This window comes from Aotus nancymaae, unplaced genomic scaffold, assembly GCF_030222135.1.
Source record: "Aotus nancymaae isolate 86718 unplaced genomic scaffold, 86718_ANA_hifiasm-v0.15.2.pri h1tg000016l, whole genome shotgun sequence".
Classification (NCBI taxonomy): domain Eukaryota; kingdom Metazoa; phylum Chordata; class Mammalia; order Primates; family Aotidae; genus Aotus; species Aotus nancymaae.
In genome coordinates this window covers 38358071-38382162 of record NW_026988428.1, presented here as the reverse complement: position 1 = coordinate 38382162, position 24092 = coordinate 38358071, and the positions used below count along the sequence as shown (strand labels likewise).

Here is a 24092-nt window from a genome sequence, read left to right as displayed (position 1 = left end):
CAATTCAATCAATAGAACTACCCTCTTTTTTCTTTTCCCTTTCTCTCTGACTTTCCTCACTATAAGACCAAGACTTGTATCTTATATGAACCCCACATTTCCTTGATTCTTTAGGAAAATAGGATTTCTAAAGAGTGTTCCTGGCACAGGACTTGTTCATTTCTCCCGTACTCTTCAAGTCTATAGTAATTCCATTGAGTTTTTCTTCACTTTCACCCACAACCACATTTCCTCCACATGCAGGATCTTGTTATTTTTATCTGCATGAAGTCGACCACACCTCTGTGGTTAATCCCACAGTGGGCCTCTGAAATCTGAAACCCTGGCTGGAGCTTCATAAATGTACAACTCCAAGCCACTCTCAGACTACGTGGTAGGAAATAATCTTAGGAGCCTGTGATCAGGCCATAAACAAAATCCCTCCCATGTCCTTCTGCCACCTTAAATGCAGTTCAAAACAAAGCAGACACTGGGACCCGCGTCGGTGGGTGAGAAAAAAGAACAGGAGAAAAACGTTAAACGAAAACTAAGAAAAGAGTGAACAACAAAACCAAAGTAGACAATCAAGAACCGGTACAGCCACCCTGCATCACCTACGAAATATTAGCACACCTCATCTGAAGCCAAAGCTTCGCAGCCTTATGCTCTGTACCCAAGTGGAATTAGGAAAATCTCATTCCAGCCTCAGCTGCACCCACACAGCTGCAGGTCAGAGTTACCTTTAGTGCCTTTGCTGTTAAAATCCACGGAATCTGGGTCCCCCAAGGCCACCATATTATCTCTGTCTAACTTCCATTCTGTTTAAGCCATGGCATTGCAATCTTGTTACTACCCCTGAACCAGTGCCTTCCTATACCTCTCCACCTCATCTTCCATCTCGTTAAATATCACCACCAGATACTCAATTACTCAAACCAAAAACCTAAGAGTTAGTCTTGATTTCTGCCTTTCCTTCAATCCCCACAATCAATTCACCAACAAGGCTATAGATTCTGTCTCTAAAATGTATCCTGACTTCACCATCACAGCTCCAGGGAGGGCCACCAGCATGCCATCCCTCTGCCCCTCTGAGTCTGGCCAATGGAGAAGGTGTCCAGAGAACAGGGAGCAAAAAGGAGACCAAAGCTTCAGTTTTATTAACGGCCAGACAAGTACCAGAAAACCCACAGCACTCTGACCTCTCTGGCAAGGCCGAGCTGGGGAATGCTAGTCAAGACACAAACCCAAAAGGGGCCTTCTCTCTGTCCTGCTGCCTGAGCTCCTCAACAGAGAGAGAAACAGCAGGCATCCCCCAGGGCAGAGGTAGGGAGGGGAAGCCCTGTCCAAGTGTGTATGCTCATGAGAAAGGGCAGGAGAGAAAGAGGCAAAGTTGCTGAGGAACATGCCTGTTGGTGCATTAACTCAACCCCCTGGTGAAACATGGTGTAATAAATGTTCTGTCTCACCAGCTGTCATAGCATCTCACCCTGCGGGAAGAAGCAGTCACCCAGAAGACAGCCTTTCACCTCGTATTATTTTCTAATTACAAATTACCACAAATTTCCCAGCTTAAAACAACCCACATTTATTATCTTACAATTCTGTAGTTCAGGAGTTCCAGATGGGTCTCCCTGGGCTAAAATCAAGGCGTGTCAGCAGGGCTGCGTTCCTTTCTGGAGGCTCTAGGGGAGAATTCATTTCCTTGCCCTTACCGGCTTCTAGAGGCTGTCCACAGTCTTTGGCCCATGGCCCCATTCCTCCATTTTCAAAGCCAGCCCCATCCAGCCAAGTCTTCTCACCCTGCCATCAATCTGCTTCTCTCCTTGGAGTCCTTTGTCCACATTTAAGGATGCTTGAGATTACACTGCACCCACCCAGATAATCTAGGATAATTTCCCTATTGTAAGACCAGCTGAAGCTGGGCACAGTGGCCCACACCTGTAATCCCAACATTTTGGGAGGCCGAGGTGGACAGATCGTGAGGTCAGGAGTTCGAGACCAGCCTGGCCAACATAGTGAAACCCCATCTCTACTAAAAATACAAAAATTAGCCAGGTGTGGTGGCAGGCGCCTGTAGTCCCAGCTACTTAGGAGACAGGTCAGAGAAGCACTTGAACCCAGGAGTCAGAGGTTGTGGTGAGCCAAGACCATGCCATTGCACTTTTGACAGAGTGCGATTCCCTCTCAAAAAAAAAAGAAAAAGAAAAGAAAAGAAAAACAGCTGATTAGCAACTTCAGTTCAATCTGCAACCTCAATTCTCTATTGCCAATGTAACCTAACACACTCACAGGTTCTGTGATTTCAGATGTGGACATCTTTGTGGGGCCATTAGTTATTCTGCTCCCACACATCTCCTGCTCCCATGGGATAAGCCACCACTCACATCCCCCTTAAGCCACAGGAATCAGTCGCCAAAGGCCTTGAAACCATGGCACTGAGGTCTATTCCTTGTCCCGATTCCTCTTGGAGAAAGGTGGACAACCAAGATCCTCGTGTCCTGTCTCCCTGTTGACCGCAGTCACCGCCAGGGCCAAGCCAAAACTTCCAGATGTATTTGTGACCCAGAACCCCAACCCTGTTTGGCTCTGTCAGCCCCAAATCCAGCCCAATTCTCTCTGCCCAGTCTCTCTCTGCCAAACCCTTTTACTCTGCCCTCTAGAACTCCTGATTTGTGAACAGTAAATTCCTTGATATTCCCAATGTCTTGTTTTGAATATTCTCTCTATTGCTTAATCTTCCTTTTTTTCTTTCTTCTCTCATCTTTCAACTGATACTGCCTAATCTAAAATAACATTTTTAAGCCAGGTGTGTGGCTCATGCCTGTAATTCTGGCACTTTGGGAGGCCCAGGTGGGAAGACTGGGCAACATAGCAAGACCCTAAAATAAAAACAATTGGCTGGGCATGGTGGTGCATGCCAGTAGCCCCAGCTGCTTCAGAGGCTGAGGCAGGGGGATCACTTGAGCCCAGGAATTCAAGGCTGTAGTGAGCTACAATCATGCCACTTGCACTCCAGCCTGGGTAAGAATAAGAACCTGTCCCTTTAAAAAAAAAAAAAAAAAAAAGAGCTTCAGATTTTCTGAGAATCTCACAACCTTTATTACACTCTCACATGGAAACTGCTTTCTCCTTTAGCCACCAATTGCCTCAGAACCAGAAGGCAGGAAGAAGGAGATTCCTCCTTGTTCTCCATTGCTGCTTCTAAACGATTCCTCTTCCTTCCTACTCCAAAATCTCCCCTCCTTTGACACTCAGAACAAATGCTGCCCCCTTCTGCCATCCCCCTTCCTTAGAGAGAGCCCCTAACCTCAGCACCTGGTCTTTTCTTCCCACTAGCTCCTGTCCTTATTCTTGAGGACAGTCAGTGTTCATGCCGATGACCTTCCGACACTCCGGCTTCTCAGTCCTTACCTGTGTACCTCAGCCTACGCCTCACTACAGCCACTTCCAAAATCCTAAATTCAACAGTCCCACCTCTGCCCACAACTTCCTGCCCTTCCATCTGCATTGCGGTGGAAGTCCAGTTGGAGCAATTCTTCGACCTGATCCAGACCTCCGATTCGCTGACGCTGCCATTTTTTCCATGTAACTAATGACTACGTTTCCCAAGCTTCCTTACAGACAGATGTGGCCATGTGACCACGTTTTGGCCAGGAGGATATGAATAAATATGATAAGGGCAAATTACGGGTGGTGCCCTTGACAGCAAGAGTGGGTCCTCCCTTTCTCCTTTCTAAGTCCTTCCTGCTGGCTGGAACGAGTAAACACATGAGAGCTACAGCAGCCCTCTTATGCCACTAAACGGAAGCTACATATTGAAAAGAAAGGGTAATGAGATAGAAGGTCCAGAATATTGTGTGGCCACCATATTACCTCTGTCTAACTTCTGTTCTGTTTAAGCCATGGCATTGCAATCTTGTGACTACCGCTGAACCAGTGCCTTCATACACCTCACACCTCATCTTTCCATCTCATTAAATATCACCACCAGAAACTCAATTACTCAAACCAAAAACCTAAGAGTCAATCTTGATTTCTGCCTTGCCCTCAATCCCTACAATCAATTCAGCAACAAGGCTATAGATTCTGTCTCTAAAATATATCCTGACTTTGCCCCTCCCTCCCCATTTCTCTGCCATTATCCTATTTCCACTTCCACTGTTTATCACCAAAACCTTGGCTTTCTGAGTAACCTGGTGGCCTCCACTGAAACCCCTTACAATCCAGGCTCCATCAGGAACTAGACAAGTGATATTTCAAAGTATATATCAGATCATGTCTGCTCCTTAAAATTATCAGGTGGTTCCCATCACACTTCAAATCCAAACTTTTTACCAGGGTCTACAAGGCCCTGTGTGGTCTGGCTTCCAAATATCCCCCCAAGCTCATCTTATTCCACTCTCCTGCCCAATGCAGTGTGACCGCGCTGGTGCCTTTCACGGTCCTCGGACACACCAGCATCTTTCCCATTTTCACCCTTGATCACTCTGCTTAGAATCCTCTTCCTCTTGCTGTCTGCATAGCTGGCTCCCTTTCACCCTTCAGGTCTTAGTGCAAATGTCATCTTAGCAGAGAGCTTCCCTGGCCACCCCCACCCACCCTCCCCCAGTTACTTCTGTCACCTCTCCTTGTTTATTCCCCTCAGTGCATTTCCTAGGCTCTGAAATTTTCTTGTTTATACATTTATTTACTTGTTTATATACTTTTTACCTCACAAAAATGTAAGCTCCATGAAACCTGGGAACATATCACTCATTACTATTCACCATTTTCTCTCCAGTACCTTGAACAGTAATTACTGGGCAAAGCAAGTTCAATGAATGAATCTGAATTGAATTCATGAATGAATTAAATAAATAAATGAATGAGTGATCAGTAAAATTAGCTGCTTTTTTTTTTTCTAGAAAACAGCAAGTCATTAAGGAACAGAGAGAGGCTAGAAGGGTTCACTCTGACACCCACCCTCGTGGGAGGAAGGAAGCAAAGCCCTCCCCTCTAACGGAAATGGGCACAGGGAAGGGGCAGCAGACAAGGGTCTCCCTTTCCCAGAGTTAGAAGAAAAGGATGCTGGGAGGGGCTGAGAAGCCTTCCTCTCAAAAGCCCATTGCTCTCCTCCCTTCACTACAGAATTCCTGCAGAGGTGAAGACAAGGTCACCTGCCCACAGAATCTAACCCAGCACCCGAGGAAGCCTGGAGTGAGGAAGCCTGAAGTTACATCACAGAAAGGGCTTCTCAACACATGTTCAGGTAGGGGGACTCTGAAATAGGGATTTTCTCTTATTGGGGGTGGGGAAGGATCTTATTTAAAAAAAGAATGTCCCCCCTCACTCCCAAACTTCCTGCACTGAATATGGAGTTCCATCACAGGGAGATAGGAAGAGGGCCAGGACAGCCTCCACAGAGCCCATCGCAAGTCCTCCCTCACCCAAGGAGACAGAAGAGCAGAGGCCTCAGATTATCTGGCCCTAGACTAGCAAAGCACTGATTCTCTCTACTGCCAGCTCCTTCTCTCCTGTCCCAGGGGCCCTTTTCCTTTAAGTGGAATCACAGAATCTTTCACTCATAGACTGGTGCAAAATGTCAGAACAACCCAGGATCCCAAAGCATTGATTTGGAAAGAGCCCCTGGACAGCTTCTACTTGGATGCCTTCATCAGCAGAGATCTCCTTCTCCATAAGGCAGCTCCCTCCAGGCTCTAGGGGCTCACGTGGGCATTCTGCCTCCCCGCCAGTCGAATCCATCTCCCTCTAACTTGTTCAGCCTGGTGGAGCAGCACAGGTAAGTTGGTTCTTACTTCCACATGACAACCTTTAAAACATTTAAAGGCAATTCTAATAATAAATAATACCACTTAATGAGAACTAACCAGGAACTGTGCTAAGAGTTTTGTGTATATTATCCCATTCAATACTTGTATTATTATTCCTATTTCTTAGATAAAGAAATGAGATCAGAGAAGCAAAGCAATGAGCCCAGGGTCACTGGAGTGTTGGAAGAGTCAGGATTTGTTCCAAGGCCGGACTGATTCCACTCAAAGCCCATGCTCTCACTCACTCTCTTACGCCAAGCTCACCTACCCAGCTAGACAACATCGAATCTTCTTTTCTCCCAGCTAAACAACATCAGATCCTTCAAGTGTTTCTTCTCTGAAGAGTTCAGGGCTCCCATCCTCCTCCATTTCCTCCAATAACCTCTCAGTTCAATAAAATCCTGGAGAGGATTTAGAGCCTCAGACCCTCTTCCTGGAAACTGGGAAAGGAAAAGGAAGCTCTTCTTCCGCTAAGGGGTCTCCCCAAAGTTCCCCCAAGACCCCAGTCTCCCCTCAGTCTCCAAACACAGCCCTTGCCTCCACTCTTTGCTACCCTGTCTCCGCCTCCCTTGCTAATTTCACCTCCCTTGTCCACCAGAAATTTGTCAATCTGCTTCCTCCTTATTCTCACATTCTTCTTCCCTGAAGTCCTACTCAACCTTTAAAAAAAAAAAAAAAAAAGCCTAACTCCAATTTTCCCTCTTCTGCAAAGCCTTCTCTAGTTCCTTCAGGCTGCCCCTTCCTCAATGCTCCCGAAGTCCTTAATTCCGCCTCCACAACACCAGTTACTATTTTGCAGCTCCTAGTGTCTGTTCACAAGTCTCCCTCGCCAGCTGGGCTTCTCCAGGGCAGAGAGTATGGCTTTGATCTCTGCACCCATCGCAACGCAGGTGCTTAGCACACGGCAGTTAGCATCAGACACAGACTGATTCATTTTTGATACTTCAAAAAGGAAGAATGGTAGTTACACTTCAGAAAGCCAGGAAGCGGGGCTAATGCCAGGGAACTGACTGAAATGCCATGACAGCTGAACCCCCAGCACCTGGGGGGCACCTGGCCTCTGGAGATTGAATGAAATAATCTAGCACCCATGAGTCCAAGGAGGGACCCAGGGTTTGAAGCAGGATCTGCTGCCCTCTGGTGGCCATTCCACCGCCAGGCCGTTTGTTTTGTGCCTGGCTTTCCCTAAGAGAAGCGAAGCTGCTGGTATAGACTTAGAGCCTGACACCCTTCCCTCCTGATGCAGTCTTAAACCCAGTTTCTTTTCTAAAAGGATATAAAAGTATAATTCCCAGGCACCAAGATATGACGAAGGGAATTTCAAACAGAGGCACCAAATCATCATATGAAAAATTTTAAAAACTAGTTTCTGACCCCCTCAGCCAGATCAAGGATACAAAAGAGGGTCACAGTACAGACAGGAGGGAGGAGTCTGTGAGGAGGAAACGTATGGAGAAAACTGTGCTGTCAGCCCCACCCCCTCCCTCCCAAGGAAGGAGAGAGGCGCCTAGCCCCTTACAGCAAACCCAGTGAGATGCCCGCACGGGTTACCCCAAGAGCTGAGAATATGGCCCCTAGCACTGGGAACAGAGTGTTCTGGAGTCTGAGTGCTGCCCAGAAGTTAGAAGGTGAGAGAGGACTGAGGGCATGTGGGCATTCCGGCAGAGCTGCTGCTGAGACAGCCTATCACAGGGTTTGCCTAACCAGGAAAGAACCAGCTACGGACCCCTGGAGACAGAGACCGGTGCCTTCCCCTGGGTCCATCCTGGATCCTGGGCAATAGGGCTACCTCAAGGAACAAAAGGATCCCAGCAGCTGAGGAAGGAGTTCAACTCCTGGGACACAGGTGAGGTGAACCCTGAGGACCCTGGAAAACCCCCATGAGAGGATAATCACCAGAGAACACAGAGTCTGAGGATGGTACTCACTGATGGAGGAGGCTGAGCAAGAACTGATCTCAAAACTGATCTACCCTGGCCAGTCGGCTCTGCACCACCCCACCGCTCACCAGCACACCTCACTCTGAAACAGCATCTAGTGAGAGCCAGGGAAGAGCCAGGCTTGGGGCAGAGCAGGAGGGAGAACGTGACGGAGAAGCAGAGCAGAGCCAGCCGCTCCCTGCTTTTCCACACAAGCTTCCAACTAAAGCAGGCCCAGCATCCTGGAGAAGGGACACTAAATGGCTTCAGGTTTTGATTAATATATTTGCCTGGTCGTTCTAATTTCTGAATAGAGACTACCCCTCACCTGAGAGTGAGCAGCGAGGTTCAGAGGCTTTCCTGGGTTTTCACCCAGAAGCAAAGAAAACTTTACCCGGGTTCACCCCCCAATGAAGTATAAAGGAAGGCTAGAGACAACAAGTGTCATGAAACCAAAATGCATCTTGGACTGTGTAAACAAAACCCACTTCATTTTCTCATCATACGACAAGTTGTGATGGTTCCTCACACAGGTTACAGGCTCCCCGTCCACTGGGACTGAATTACAGGGACCCAAGATTTTCCAAGTCCTCCTCTCCACCTTCTTTTCTGCAGCCTAGAACACCCCTGCTCCCATCTCTTCCCCCTCTTCACCACTAGTAGCCTCCTCTTTAAGGCCTCCTGAGACCAGGCCAACCCCAACCAGGGGTTCTGAACACATCCTTCTCTTCCTGGGGAGGGGAGAGAGACAGGGGGCCACTGGCCTCCTGTGCCTGTTCTGGCAGGACCCCCCATCATCCTAATCTTAGAGCACGCACCATCTCCCTGCCCCATCAGGCACTGTCACCATCTGTAGCAGGTGGAATAGTGTCTCCCAAAAGTTCATGTCCACCCAAAACCTCAGAATACAGAAATAAGGTCTTTGCTAATGTAATTAATTACAATTTCAAGAGGAAATAATACTGATTTGGGGTGGGCCTTAAATCCAATGACTGGTGTCCTTGTTAGAAGAGGAGAGGACACAGAACACTAGAGGGAGGAAGGGCCGGGCGAGGTGGCTCACGCCTGTCATCCCAGCACTCTGGGAGGCCGAGGTGGGCGGACATCTGGGGTCAGGAGTTCAAGACCAGCCTGACCAACATGGTGAAACCCCGTCTCTACTAAAAATACAAAATGTAGACAGGCATGGTGGCGCACGTCTGTGGTCTCAGCTACTCGGGAGGCTGATGGGGGAGCATCGTGTGAACCAGGGAGGCAGAGATTGCAGAGAGCCCAGATCACATCACTGCCCTCTAGCCTGGGTCACAGAGCAAGACCCTGTCTCAAAAAGAAAAAGAAAGAAAGAAAGAAAATGAGGGAAGAAGACCATGTGAAGAAAGAGGCAGAAATCAGGAAATCAGAGTCATGCTGCCATAAGCCAAGGAACACCCGGAGTTGCTAGAAGCCAAAAGAGGCACAGAGTGTCACAGCAGTCCTAAGGAACTGACACACTTCTCGCCCCATGCTCCAGCACAGCAACAGGCAACGGCTAATCCTTGGCAAGAGGGATGCAAGGCTAGGGCTGGGGCTGGGGCTGGGGCTGGGGCTGGGGCTGGGGCTGGGGCCCAGTGCCCTTTGCCAAGCCTGGGAGGACCGGGGAAGGAGGACTGGGCTGTAACTTTCAAATGACCCCCCCATACACATTCCCCTGCTGAGCACCCCCAAGAGAAAAGCAGGCATCTGCTCCCCGGTCACCTTCCAGAGCCCTAGGGGCCCTTGCCCTCCCATTCCTGGAAACCTACCCTCATCCCGTCCTGTGGCTGGGGAATTTTCCATCCTCCCACCCTCAAGTCAAAGTCATTAGATTTAATCATTAACCGGGCGGGTGTTAATTAGCAGAACAGGGTGATTGTCCATGCTGATGAGGACACAGCTGGACATCAAGAATAGCTGATCCAACAAGGCTGTGGAAAGCAGGACCTGGCTGAAAAGAGGCAGGGGCTGTGCTTCTGTAGACAACTTCCTCCAAATTCTGAAAGCACTGAAATCCCCATTCTTCGTCCCTTTTTTTTTTTTTCCAAGAATCAAAGGAGAAACCAGCAAGTGTTTAAGAGGTGCTCAGCACGTTACGGACAGTATCTCATCCTACCCTCACTATATATTATTATAATAGGGACACCTTTATTAATCGAGTTTTAAGGGTGCGGACATTGACGCTCAGAGAGGTTAAGCACCTTGCCCAAAGTCACAAAGCTGCTAGGTGGCAGAGCTAGGATTTGACCTTAGGCAGACTTCTCCGGAGGCTGGGCGTTTAACCACCAGGCTGACAGGAGCTAGTGTGGAGGGGCAGAAGAGGGTCTTTGCAGTCGGAGGTCACGCTGACCTCCTTTCTGATGCCCCTTATCCTGCAGCTCATTGCGCTTCCGATTTTGTAACTTTTGGCTGATCATGACTCACCCACTGCCCTGGCTCCTGTTAGGCCATAAGCCATGTGTCAATGGACAGAGTGTGTCTCTTTTATGCTCTGCTGTGTCCCCAGCACTTAGCATAATATCTGACACATAGGAATAGCCAATAAATATTTGTTAAAAGAATATATTTTTTTTTTTTGAGATGGAGTCTCGCACCGTCTCCCAGGCTGGAGTGCAATGGTGTGATCTAGGCTCTCTGCAGCTTCCGCCTCCCAGGTTCAAGCTATTCTCCTACCTCAGCCTCCCAAGTCGCTGGGATTACAGGCGCCCACCACCATGCCTGACTGATTATTTCTATTTTTCGTAGAGACGGGGTTTCACCATGTTAGCCAGGCTGGTCTCGAACTCCTGACCTCATGATCCAGCCAGCTCAGACTCCCAAAGTGCTGGGATTACAGGCGTGAACCACCGCGCTCAGCCAAAAGAATAAATTTAACCTTTTAGCAGGTTGGGGATAGAAGGGGCTAGCTAGAGGCCAGGTAGGTATTGGGCCTTCCGGATTGTTGATAATCATAGTGTTCAAATGCATCTCAAGAAGTCATCTAGTCTATGACCCTGCTTCAGGTTCAGCGATTACCCTGCCGCAGCCACCAAATCTGGTTTACTGGGGAAAGTGCTGGCCTGGCTTCTGGTCCTTGGAAAAGCTGTTCCTCCCTATTGCCTTGATTTCTCCTCTCTAGCCTGAAGGGTTCAAGTGGCTGTTCTTGAAGTCTCTTTCACCCTACCAGTGGATTTGGGGGTTCATGAAGAGGCAAAGCACTTTGAAAATGAGCATCCCCTCTGTTTGAATCACCAGCTCTGGCCCCATTCCCAAGACTGCCAGCTGCAGGGGGGTGTGGACTCAAGCCTGGCAGAATTGCAACTCTGGGCTTTTTCACAGGCAAACCAGGACAGTCAGAGGAGGCTGGGCTTCCAAGTCGTCCCCGTGGAGGCCACATATCTACTCCAATGCTGCTTCCGGGGCTCACAAGAAGCTCTGGAAACTTCTTGCAGGGAAGCCTTCTAGATGGGCTCAAACCCCCACAGAACACACAGTCTCACTGCGAAGGACCCACATCTCTCTTCCAGATCAAGGCTTACCCCCACCTGGCCTCCCTCTGTCTTCACAAGGGTTGGCCCCTAAAGGCTCTCAGTCATTTCCAAAGGAGCAAAGCCACCCTAAAAGACAATGATTCACCCCGCATGAGGATTATCAGAGCATATGCCTCAAGCTCTGAGACGATTCCAAGAGTTTCCAGAAACATTTGAGAAACTGCAGCACATTGGCATGAGCGTATAGCTTCCTGGGGGACCACTTGGATGGGGTCGCTGCTCCTTTGGGTGTATGAGAGCCATCTCTGGCCTCATCTCCTCTGAACTGTATAGATAAAAAGTGCATGTGCATCACGCTTTCAACAAGCAGGAGCGTGCCTCTGCCACACTGGCCAGGCAGGGAGAAAGGCAAAGATACAGGGGAGGTCCTGGGCCTCCTGGGTTCTAACCCGGTTTCTGAGACTTCCCAGCTGTGTGACAGGAGCACCCTCAAGTCAGAACAACAGAATATTAGAACAGAAGAAACTGCACAGTCACCTGGTCCCCTTCATTTTGAAGAGAAGGAAACTGAATCCAGTTGGGGGTAGGGCAAGCAACCCCAAGTCACCCAGAGAGTTGGCAGCAGATGGAGAAACTGAACCCCGACCTTTCATATCCTGTCCTAGGGGCCCATCTTAGCAACACCTCGCTACACTACCCTCCCCTCGAGAAGTAAAATAAACACCCTAATACCTGCCCTCCCTCCTGGGTGGTTGTGAGGATTAGTGGATTAATGCATGAGGAGGTTCGTGGGGGTGAGAAGGGTGCACAGATAAAAGCAGAAAGTGCTGAGAGCGACAAAGAGCAGCCCCATTAACTTACAGTCCAGTGCCGAGAATAGGGGAGGGTGAGCGTCATTAAGTGACTGCATGACCCAGTCACATCCCCGTAACTTTAAATATTTCATGGAGCCAGCAGTGCACCACATACAGCTGCTGCTCCTCCAGCCCCGGCTGTGACTGCAGCAGGGCTGTGAACACACGCGCCTAACATAGAAACATGCAAGCTGAGGGAAGGAGTTGGGATGAGGCAGGCTCTGACTCTTGCTCACTCTAGGAAAGGTTCCAAGAGCAGGCATCAGGCCCTCTGCAGTGCCCGGGGCCTGTGTGTGAGCAACCCACACCTTCGTACACCCACCAGCCCAACAGGCACTCACATAGCTATGGACACAAATAAAAGTCAAAATGACAATAAACACACACCTTCACAGACAGACTCATTCCAGCTTACCCAGCACTAAAGGCTGCACCCAGCCACACTCCACCTCCCTGCTACCCATAAACGCTTCGCCCACTTTCCCCAGTCTCCTCCTCCCAAAGCCAGTACTGGGAGCTATCGCTCTTCCCTCTCCCTCCTCTCTCCTCCTCTGCCTCCACCCCAGCACCGGCTGCTGCAGGACCCCTCTTCCCACGCAGCCCCTCATCAGCCATCTCTCCAGAGCTCCAGCTCTCTTGGTCTCTCTCCTTACCTATGGCTTTCAGGACAAAGGACTCTGAGAATCTGGGACTTGAGAAGGCAACATAGGGTGGGTGAGAGACTTGGGGAGGAATTTCCACGACCAGACCAAAGTTTGAGGGAGAGCAGGGAATACGAAAGAGGACCAGGCAAGCTGGATGACTAGGCTGGGGGTGGAGAGGTGACCACTCCCCAACTCTGCCATCCTGCTAGGAGATAACAATGAAACCAGCAGCTACAATTAACTGAGACCTTCTATGCACCAGGTACTCTACCTATATGATACTCAACCCTAGGAGGCAGGATCCTCTGTTTTACAAATGAGATTGAGGCTCATGAGGGAAGGCTGAATCCCCAGACACAGGGATGCTGGAATCCTGGCTTCACATCCCACAGTCCTGGTAGAATGGGATGGGGAATAGACAAGTCACCTATTTAGAGGATATTTTGGATCCTGGTCTGTGTATGTGTGGTTGGGAGGTGGAGTGAGTAGGGAGGAAGCCAGAGCAAGCAACTGGGCCCTAATGGGCCAGGTATCTCCCTAGCCCCAACCCTTATCCTCTCTGCTTCGGGGCCCTTGTGATCTCTTTCTCCACTGTCACTTCTCGTGGAGGGATCTGCGCAAAGGTTGGGAATGAAGGGAGGCAGGGAAGCCCAACCAGCTGTTTTCCATCTGGCCCTGCTACCCAGAGAGCAAAGGGGCCCTGCAGGTGCAGGCTGGGTGTGGAGAGTCCATCCTGGAGTCCAAACGACAGCAAAACAGGGGCCAGTTAGCATGCAGACAGAGATCCAGCTGGCCCACTGGGTCCCCATAACCCCAGCCTTACCCTGAGAAAACTGAGCCTGACATAGGTAAAAAGATATGGCTGGGGGGAGGGCAGGACAAGTTATTTTGGGAGTTTAGAGGGGAAGGGGCCTTGTGAAATCAAGGTCCGGGAAGGGCTGCGCAGGAGAGGAGGCAACTGAGAGCTGAGGCTGACCCCTTAGAGGAGAGGATGATCATAGGGTCCCCCAGAACCAGGCGTAAATCTGTATGGAACTTGCCGGTTGCATGATTTAAGAGGCAGACCCTTTCCCCTCTTCCAGCACTCCCTGTGCTGGCCTCCCCATCCCCAGTTCTCTCCACCCTCTCCCCCGCAAGGATGCACCCAGCCCTACCCCTCCCCAGGTGCCCAGCACCTCCCCTTCCCCTGTCTAGTGATCCCCAGCCCTTAGCACCATGCACACCAGCTCCTGTGAATATCCTATCTCCCTCACTGGCTCGTATTGATTGGCATCTCAGTCTTCCACCAAACTAGTAAGTTCTTCCCATAGTCTAACCTCCATCCCTTCAATTACAGCAGCTCCTTTTCAGTATCCTGCCAACAGTGAAATTGGAAACCAACCCTATCTGTGTAAACAAGCCACCCCACCAAAGGAGTTCCTCTCCCCATCCCCAGGCATGTTCCCCTTGCAGGCCTTTCACCTACTTTACCATCCCCTAATTTAGCAAGCAGAAAGGGAACTCGATTTCACAAGCACGATTGGCTCCCCAGCCTCATTATTCCTTTTGCCGAGTCCCAGATGGTCCTCTCTCCCCAAGCCCTCCTCCCACTCCCACAGGCACTTCAGGAGAAACGCGCCCTCCGGAGACCATCCGAGGTCTTCCATTTCCTCTCCCTGGCACAGAGGGAACACAGGACGGATGTGCAGACTTCGTATTTCCCTCCAAGTTTTTACCTCCGCCTAGTGTTTTCCTTTCAAGGGAAAGTCCCTCTCGAAGTCTAACCTTAATCCCTCCTGCTGCATGCCTAAATCCCCTTTCCATCTTTTCTCTATAATACCACCCCCTTCAAAATCATAAACGCAATCTTCCTCTCGCGTTTGCAGCCTCCTCTCCTGCAGCGCCCCTCTACTTTCCCAGCCCCTAGAACCCGCCCCGGCCAGGAGAAGTTCTTCCTAGCCGCTCCCCACCCCAACTCCCTGCCCAAAACTCCGAGGACACTGAGGTCTCTGCCTGAGCTGTCGGCTACCACGGCTCCCGGGCCACGCCCGGACTCGCCGGCCCGCGGGGCGGTGACCCCCGCAGCCGCCGGCGCAGCCACGACGGGGTTAAGGCTCCGGGCTGGGGGAGGGGGAGGGGTCCGGGAGGGGCGGCTGCGGAGCCAATCGGCGGCTGCAGAGTCCCGGGAGCCGCGAGCTGGGAGCGCTGTGCCGGGAGCCGGGAGCCGAGCGCGCCGGGCTGGGGCCGGGGCCGGAGCGGAGCGGAGAGGGAGCGCGCCCGCCCCAGCCCCGAGTCCCGCCGCCTTCCCTCCCGCCGCAGCGCGGGCCCAGCGGCCGCCGCCCCAGCCATGGAGCAAGACAGCAGCCCCCGAAAGATCCAGTTCACGGTTCCGCTGCTGGAGCCGCACCTTGACCCCGAGGCGGCGGAGCAGGTGCGGAGCAGGGCGGGGCGGCAGGGTACTCGCCCAGCCAAGGACAAGGGACCCCGGGACTGGTGGAACCCGGGATCCCTCCCTGGTCCTCCCTTAGCAGCGCGCCCTTTTGAGGACGAACGCTCATTTTGGGGAGGGGGGTCTTCTGTCCCCTCCCCCACCGTCGGAGCCACATCTCGGATCTGTGCTTCTATGAGACAGCGAAGGAAAAGCGCCTCCTCTCCATGCCTGTCCCCGCGAGAGTCGCTCTCTTCCTCCCCAGCCCTGGGGGAGGGGGCCTGCTTGAGGACACGACCCCTCCCTCCTTAAACAACCCTGCATCGCTCACCCAGTGAACCTCCACCAGAGTTTCTGAGCTTGGTGGTGGCGCTGAAGGGAACAGCAGCAGTGCGGGAGGGGTCTGGGGAGGGGTCGGTAATGGAGGGGGGGCCTGGAAGGGTGGGAGTTGGAAGAGGAGAAACAGCTCTCCCTGTCCCCTCCTAACTGGGGGCCACCTTGCTGGGCTCCCAAAGTGATAACAGGAAGGGACTGAGGACAACTGAGAGGGCTGGGGCTCCGGGGAGATGGGAGAGGGGAGAGGGGTGGTCGTAGGCTGAGGCTCCCTTCTTCAAGTCTGGGCACAGGGTCCGTATTCCCAACTCCTGCCCTTTGGAGTGGGGAGGCCGGGTGCGACTGAGCTGGCGGCACTGGGAAGCCAGAGGTGGAGACTTTCCAGGGGCTGGGGTTCAAGATGAACCATATGCAAGGGAGAAGCACTGTGACAGCCTTGGCTCAAGGGGTGGGAGTCCAGGGCCCTGGCCCAGCCTCCTCGCCTGGTCTATTTTTAGCTCAGAGCAGCCTGGCAGAGGGGGCAGTGTGTGAGAGTGTGTGAGCAAGTGTATGCCTCGGGGAGAGTGAGCGTGTGTGTGGAGCAGGTGACTACCGTGGTCCTTACTACTGCTCGTTCGCCAAATATTTGCTTATTTGCCTATTGCTCCATCTCTTTGTAATCTCTGTCCATTTGCCTAGACAATCCCATTCCTAAAGAATATCAATTTCCCACAAGGTCAGTTCTCTGTTTCTCCCAACGAGCTGCCAGGCTCTGGCTGGTCACCCCCACCCCCTCCTCCCGCCCCACAGAAAAAAAAACAAAAAACAAAAAAAACTTTGTGACCTCTTGGGATAAGGTAGAGAGAGTGTTTTTTGTCATTTTTGTTACTCCAGCTGTTTGGTAGAATAAGGTCTGATGTGAAGGGAGGAGTGGGTACACACTCTCTCCCTATCACTTTAGCTTCCCATTGTGGACGTGGGGTTAGGTACCTGCGTCTCCATCCTCTCTCTAGCCTGGGGTGAACCCCTGCCTCAGAGCTCTAAGATATGACTACGGGAAAGATTGTGGTGAAGCCTCACAAATCTGTAGAGAATGAGGAGGACGCAGAGCCACCAGCATGGGGCGTGTTCCCTGGGAGTCAGGGGAAGGGCTGCTATGCCTGGAGGCAGGGCATCGGTCAGGATAACCTCAGACCCAGGAAAGGGGCTCAAGAGGCTGGGCGGTGGAGGTTGGGGATGCGGTTCCGAAGAGAACTGCCTCCCACTGGCACAGTCAGGGCCTGGCACCTGCATCTGTTTGGTGTTGGAGGAGGCAGGTGTAGTAGGTGTGTGGGGAGGAGGAGGGGGTAGGCCAGCTGGTTCAGGGATCTAGGGGACAAGGGAGTGGCACAAGGCAATGCTGAGGAGCCGGAGGGAAAAAGAGAACCGGAACTTGGGCCTACTTTCTCTAATCTTCAGAATCTGTGTCTCTTAGGCCTGAAATTCTTTCTGCGGTCTAACCTCAGCCCCTCCTGCTTGTTAGGCAAAAAGCTCCAGGCTTGGCAGGTGCTCCTAACCCAGCCCAACATGGGAGGGCAAAAGGAGTTGGAAGCTGTAAGTTACAGAGCACAGAGTGGCAGGGGTGAAGGGGTGCCCACAGCTTCCAGATCCTTGACATGACTGGTTTGGAAATAAATCCGAAGCGATGGTACCACGTGCTCTTGAGAGCTAGGATTTGGGATAGGTATAACATAAAGAAAAGAGACCGTCTACTGATCTCCTACTAGTTTGGGTGCCTGGGAGGTGCCTCAGGAAGTCCGACTTTCCTCCTTTCTGCTGTAAGGATAGCAAGAAGGGACCTGTCCAAGACCACACAGCCCTGCTGCCCTCTGTCATACTTGCAGTCTCCTTCTTGGGCTCCTCACTCTGATGTTATCTCAACCCACTAATCTCCACTCCACCCTCTCCCTGTCTCTTCCTGTCTTCTACCACCACCACACCCGGCCCCTCAGGGATGGAAAGAAGTAGAGGAGTCTTCTAGTTGAAGGATGGCCCCCACCCCCTATACAAGAAACAGATGGTCCCCTGCCCATGTGCATCACAGTTCATGTTCGTGCAGTTCATACATGTACACACTTACACGCATACACAAAAGACTGGACTGCGGGACCTTGAAATGCCACCCAAAACAGATGCTGCTGAATTCTCCTGGGAAGATGATGCCCTACCCCTATACACCCCCATTCTGGGCATCCTGTTTCTTCTTTAGAAAGAGTCCCCCCTCAGGTTTAAACAGCCCATCTTGCCGTAGCCAGTGCCCCCCACTTTTCTGGGCATAGAGGGTGGCAGTGTTTACCTCCCACATCTCCCACAGCCAGTGGTGATGATTCTAAATAACGGACAAGGAAAGATAAGGGTTTGATCATTCAGTGTCCTCACCCTACTCCTCTCAGCCCAGGATAATTTTAGCCCTTTTTCCAGCCCCATTAGACTTTCCTCCCCATTGCTAACCTAGAGGGTCATTCTCTAACCCCCATCCTTCCCCTCGCTTCCAAGCCTCTAAAGCCTCCAGAGAAAGGGGAAAAACTACACCTCCCAGGAGTCCTTGGACTGACTTCAACAACAATCAACTTTATTGGCTGTGTGACAAAAGAACAACGGTGGGGGTAAGGGGGCTCAGAGGCAGGGTAGTCAGTCAGCTTTATATGTTAATTTCTTAGGCTGGGACGTGGAGCCTAGGATAAGATTTTTCAGCTAAGCTTTAGGCCCTGACCAGGGTCCTGCCTAGGGCTCCTCCTTGTATTGATATTATATTTCCCCAACCCCATTTCCTAACAAATCAGAAAGGCAATGTATCCAAGGATAGAGAGGACATTCGGGAGTGAGGGGCACAGGCCAGAGGAGATGCACATTCAGATCCTTCTCTGTGCTGTCCCCCCAGGCTGGGGGGCGCTTGAAAAGGATGCTCTCTGCGGGTGCTGTCACACCAAATGTTAACGTCTGCTTGGGGAGTGGGTTAGAAGACTGAGAGAAAGCCCTGTGCCCTCTTAAGTTATTTCTGACCATTGATCCAGGATGGGCGGAAGGACAGCAGGCCAGAGATCAATGCATCAGAGCAGATATAGCTGCTGAGATGGAGAGCTGGGGCTGGGACCAGGGTGAAGTAGAGAGACAGAACGGGGTGGATGGGAGCATGCAGGGAGGGGGAGGGGGAGGTGGTCTTCTGGGTCCTTAGGGTTAGCTCTCCCCAGGGGAGGAGGAATCCAGGGATGTTCACCCTGGAACAGTCAGTCCAGTGTAACATGGCATTTTTTTCAACTTTTATTTTAGATTCGGGGGGTGGTACATGTGCAGGTTTGTTACAAAGGTTTATAGTGTGGTGCTGAGGTTTGGGGTACGATTGATCCAGATAGTGAGCATAGTACCCAATAGGTAGCTTCCCAGCCCTTGCCCTCCTCCCTCCCCCGGTGTATTCCCCAGTGTCTATTGTTCCTGTCTTTATGTCCATGTGTACTCAGTGTTTAGCTCCCACTTATAAGTGAGAACGTGCGGTATTTGGTTTTCTGTTTCTGCATAAGTTTGCATAGGATAATGGCCTCCAGCTGCATCAACATGGCATTTTTTGAGGTGTGTTAAGTAGGCTAGCCTGGCTTATGTTACTGAGTGGTTTTGGGTGGGGCTTTGATGCTTCCACTTGACCTCTTCCCCATTTCCCACCTTCCCTCAGATTCGGAGACGCCGCCCCACCCCTGCCACCCTCGTGCTGACCAGTGACCAGTCATCCCCAGGTAAGCCAGGGACAGGTTGCTGAAGGGAGTGGGGGCCACTGCAGCAGTGGGTCCCAGTGGGAGAGACAGATGCTAGATGGAAGAAGAACAGCTCTGAGGAGGCAGGGATGTCCTCAGTCCTGAGGGCAGGAAAGTGGTGGCGGGATTGCAGAAGATTTCCTTTGCTTTTGGAAAGATGGAGCAGTGCTAGGAGGTGGGGAAACCACCTGGCTCCTAAGCCCCCCAGGATTTGGGGTGGTCAACTGAGTTCTGGTTGCTGTGGCAACAGCCTTCCAGGTTTCTCCAGCAACTGAGATGCTGCTACCCCCACCCCCAGAGGCAGCGTCAGCTGTCAGGGGGAGGGATCGCCTCCACTAGCTCTTCACAGCCCCCAGAGTGGGAGGGGGAGGTTAGAAGCAGTTCAGAGAGCAGGTGAGATTCTGGTCACCAGCATCCCCATCAAGGTCTGGGGAGAAAACAAGGTCTCCAAGAATGGCAGGGGAGCTTGACAGAGGTGTGGAAGAAAAGGTGTCAGGCTAAGACACGAGGCTGGAGTTCAGGATGCCGGGGTCTCCGGCTTGCCTCCAGCTATACTTTCCAGACCCTGTGCAGAGTAAATGTACTGTTCTGTACCACTGTTCCCTCCTGCGAAGGGCTTAGTTCTGGCTGACCCTGGGACGGAGGAATGATTGAAAGAGAAAGAGACATGGATACTTCAGAGGAAGAAAAAAGCACAAAGACCACAGATCCTGCCTTCGGGGATCTCCGGGTCTGAGGCAAGGATGCAGGCACAGATTGACCACAGAGTCAAGGACAGGACTAGATGCAGGGGGTGGAGGCAGTGGCAGCGCAGGAGAGGAGCTCCGGTGAAAAGGTCTGGGGCAGCCATGAGGGCCAAGAGCCTGGGGACAGATGTGAGGAACAGCCCAGGAGGAGCGTGGCTGCAGAATCCCCTCCCCTGAGAAGTCAGCTCTATGGGAATCCCTGGTTTCCTGTCCTCATCACCCTCTCCTTTCCCTGTTCTCTTCAGAGATAGATGAAGACCGGATCCCCAACCCACATCTCAAGGTGAGCTGGCCCATCCCACTCACCCAGCCAGAGAACCCCCACGTTCATTAGGGGATTATTCCTTAAAACCCTGCCACCCATCTCTAGGATATTTTTGACTCCCACTTCCCTACCCCCCAATGTGCATGAGTGAACATATACACATGCACCACACACACATACAGACACACACACAGACACACACACACTCTCTCTCTCTCTCTCTCTCTCTCTCACAGTCTCCTTGCTCACCATTGTCAAGGTGGTTGGGGAAGCAGGAGTTTTTTCCCCCACTTTTTGAAGCTCACACCTACCCCAAGCTCCAATCCAAAAGCCTGGCAAGGCCAAGGAGGAGGGCAAGGGGGGCTGGCACCCATCTGTGCTCTGTGTCCTTCACAGTCCACTGTGGCAATGTCTCCACGACAACGGAAGAAGATGACAAGAATCACACCCACAATGAAAGGTTCGCAAGACCCCTCTCATCCCTTTTTTCTCCTCTACGCCTGAAGCTGGGGAGCACACCTACTGCCCTTTGGAAGGGAGGTCATTAAATCTGCCTTGATTATGGTAGAGCTGTTGCTAGACGAACTGAGGCTGGAATCCCAGTTTTGCCACTGACTAGCTGGGTGGTCTTGGAAAAACTGCTTAACTTACTGAGCGTTGAATACTACCTCATTATAACAGATGAAATAATCTATGTGAACTCACCGGCACAGTGCACAACACGTATAAGGTACTCAAATTTTTCTTGAATCTAAATTGAGCCTTTCCACCTTCCCCCAGGGAAGACCATGTATCCCAGCAAGATAGGAGTAGCCCTTGTTCTTAAAGGCTCTCCTCCTACACCTCCCTCATCTGTGAAAAAGAGTACTTTTTTTTTTTTTTTGAGACGGAGTTTCGCTCTTATTGCCGGGGCTGGAGTGCAGTGGTGCGATCTCGGCTCACCGCAACCTCTGCCTCCCGGGTTCAAGTGATTCTCCTGCCTCAGCCTCCCAAATAGCTGGGATTACAGGCATGCACCACCATGCCTGGATAATTTTTTTGTATTTTTAATAGAGACAGGGTTTCTCCATGTTGGTCAGGCTGGTCTTGAACTCCCAACCTCAAGTTATCCGCCTGCCTCAGCCTCCCAAAGTGCTGGGGTTACAGGCGTGAGCCACCATGCCTAGCGGAAAAGAGTACTTTTTATGGTCTAGCTTTCATCCCTCCTTATTGCCAGCTAACGTCCCCTCCTTGCTTAGATCTCAGTGGTTGGGAAAGTCAAACACCCAGCAATGCCTGCTGCCCCTTCAGTGAGGCTGCTGAATCTGGGGGTACACAGGGGAGACTCCAGGCAGATTCCAGGCAGTCATGTCCAGCGTTCCCTCCCTTTCTCTGTGTCCCCAGAGCTCCAGATGATGGTTGAACATCACCTGGGGCAACAGGAGCAAGGAGAGGAGCCTGAGGGAGCCACTGAGAGCACAGGGACCCAGGAGTCCCGCCCACCTGGGATCCCAGACACAGAAGTGGAGTCAAGGCTGGGCACCTCTGGGACAGCAAAAAGTATGTTCAGGCTGGGAAGGGCCCCAGGCATCCTATTTCCCAGCCCAGAAGGAGGCAAGCTTTACCCACTGGGGGGAGGGGAAAGAGTTGGAGCTGGGAGAGGCTTAGTGGTAGGTAAAAACTGTCTCAAGGATATGAATCGATTTGCATATTCTGCTTATAGTTAAATCTTCACCCTCCCTTACTGAGTGACACCAAACCCTTCCATGAACCTGAGAGATCCCTGTGGCTACATGAGGGAAACCCACTTCGTGGGAACAGCACTCACAGGCTAGAATCCTGGCTCTGCCACTTGCTGCTTTACCAGCCGAGAGGCCTTAACACCTTAACCTCAGGGTATAAAATGATAATGAGGATGCCTGTCGCAGTGGTTGTGTGTGGCTATTCAATGAGACTGGCTCTTAGCACAGCAGCTGACACATGCCGGGCATGCAGGACGTGGAAGCTGGTAGCACTGGGCTGTGGCCACGGTCCCTTATCCCAGATCTATTCCAGAACTCAGAACGCTTCCAATGTTATGAAGATACAGTATGTAAACTGTGTATCACATGTGTTCCCGGCAGAGAACCCTATAATCAAACACATAACATTTCTGCAATCCAATGAATGGTCTCACTAAGCAGAATAAAGACTAAAAATAGTCTCCTATGAGTTCATGTCGGGTTTAGACACATACTGAGTTTTGTTTTTTAAACTGTTTTTAGAGGGTTTATTCTTTCCAATTTTATTGAAGATTTTTAAAAAGTGAACCTATAGTAGTAATTGTGGTCAAAGAACACCCTGCTGGTCTTGCCTGATTGCACCCAACTTGGTCTTGGGGCCCTCTCGGGGCCACTGAGGCACCGGATGCAGTGAGGAGAAGCAGTTCCCTCCCCAATGTGTTTATGAATGCTACCTCTTCCTCCCACCACCTATTTTCCCTCCTCAGAGCCTGCAGAATCCATCCCTAAAACTCAGGAGAGAGGCAGTAAGGAACCCAGCACAAAGGAACCCTCAACCCATATACCACCGTTGGATTCCAAGTGAGCCAACTCGGTAAGACCCCAGGGCTGGGCTGCCAGGTCGCAGGAGAGGAGGCTATGTGGACAAAGGCAAGGGGCTAGTATTTGGAGTCTAGGAAAAGGGAAACAACCAGCTTCAGTCCCTGAAGTGTTATCCTTTGTGGTAAAAGGACTTGCATCTCCTCTGACAGACAAAAAGGAATGGATAGCTGCAGCAAGAAGGATTGAGATTAGACCTTGTGTGGGACTTCTGGCTCCTGGAATGGGTGATAGCAGTAGGCCGTGGATGTTTTGATAAAGGGGATTTGGAACCCAAAGGGAGACCCACACCTGCCCAGGTGAGGTGGGCGGTGACTCTCCCTGCCTGGAGGATGCATTGATGAGGTGAATTCCTGAGCTTTGACTTCACAATCTCCCGCCCCCCCCGCACAGACTGTACAGAGGAGAGACTGCTCAGGCAAGAGAACAAGCTTCCTAAGACGTTAGATGTTGACACATGGGATGGCCAGCAGGGGAAGGGACAAAATGACCCTCTGGCCTCTCACCTTCTCTTTCTGCCCCCTTGCTCCATAACAGGTCTGAGAGAGGAGCAGGTATCCTGGAATCAGGACTGCAGTCTGGGAATGCATGGACACCGGATTTGTTTCTTATTTCTTCACTTTTGGGGAAAATCTCTTGTTTTTAAAAAGTGATAAATTTGGTGTTAGGTCCGTGGCACTTTCCTTCTTTCCCAACTCGGAGAATCCTTTCTCCCGCCTTCTTGTGCTGCGCTGGCTGCAGCCCCCACCCTCCTGCCGAGCTGCCTCTGGGAAGGAAGAAATAGAGGAGCGGGGCAGAAGCCTTGAGCAGGGAAGAGTTCTTCCACTAGCCCTGACTTTACTTGCTGTGGGAAGAGAGATGAGGGTCAGATAGGTGGGAGGACTAACTTCCAGGGTGCCACGCAGGAAGAAAAGGCACAGGTTCTCTTTTCTTTTGAGGAATGATCAGACCACCTCGCAGGCCTGCCCTGCAGCTGGAAGACTTGGCGCTCTAAGGCCTGTACCGTGTCCAGCTGTGACTGTGCTGTGGGCTCCATCTGCTGGACAAAAGGGGAACTGCGCCATGGCACTTAGCCCATGGGAAAGAGGGTGTGGTGGTGTGCGGATACCTCCTCGCCTATCCGAGCCTCAGTTGCCTTCCTTTTGGATTCCCAAGCCTCAGGATGTGTTCCCTCTTCCAGCTGTGGGACTGCTGTCCCTTATTTCAACCCGTTAGCAACAATGGATAGACAACACAGTGGCTCATAATGAAGAGGCCACACTGGAGACTGGAAGGGTCCCCTTGTCCTAGACACTGAGGAGCCCAGATGA

General features: G+C 51.5%; 1 protein-coding gene across 1 annotated transcript; it reads left to right on the top strand.

The window, feature by feature from the left end:
- The first annotated feature begins 15001 nt into the window (after positions 1–15001).
- On the top strand, positions 15002–23453 carry PPP1R1A (protein phosphatase 1 regulatory inhibitor subunit 1A). Its single transcript, XM_021665984.2, has 7 exons — positions 15002–15098; positions 19114–19174; positions 20184–20221; positions 20600–20663; positions 21587–21742; positions 22671–22777; positions 23320–23453. The coding sequence occupies exons 1-6, from the start codon at positions 15015–15017 to the stop codon at positions 22766–22768; spliced, it is 501 nt and encodes a 166-aa protein (XP_021521659.2). The 5' UTR covers positions 15002–15014; the 3' UTR covers positions 22769–22777; positions 23320–23453.
- The last annotated feature ends 639 nt before the right edge of the window (positions 23454–24092 follow it).

Excerpts from the sequence above, each read along its gene's own strand:
- PPP1R1A (XM_021665984.2), top strand. The coding sequence starts at position 15,015 with ATGGAGCAAGACAGCAGCCCCCGAAAGATCCAGTTCACGGTTCCGCTG. Across the intron at positions 19,175-20,183 it reads CAGTGACCAGTCATCCCCAG|AGATAGATGAAGACCGGATC; the intron begins GTAAGCCAGGGA and ends TGTTCTCTTCAG. Across the intron at positions 20,222-20,599 it reads TCCCCAACCCACATCTCAAG|TCCACTGTGGCAATGTCTCC; the intron begins GTGAGCTGGCCC and ends TGTCCTTCACAG.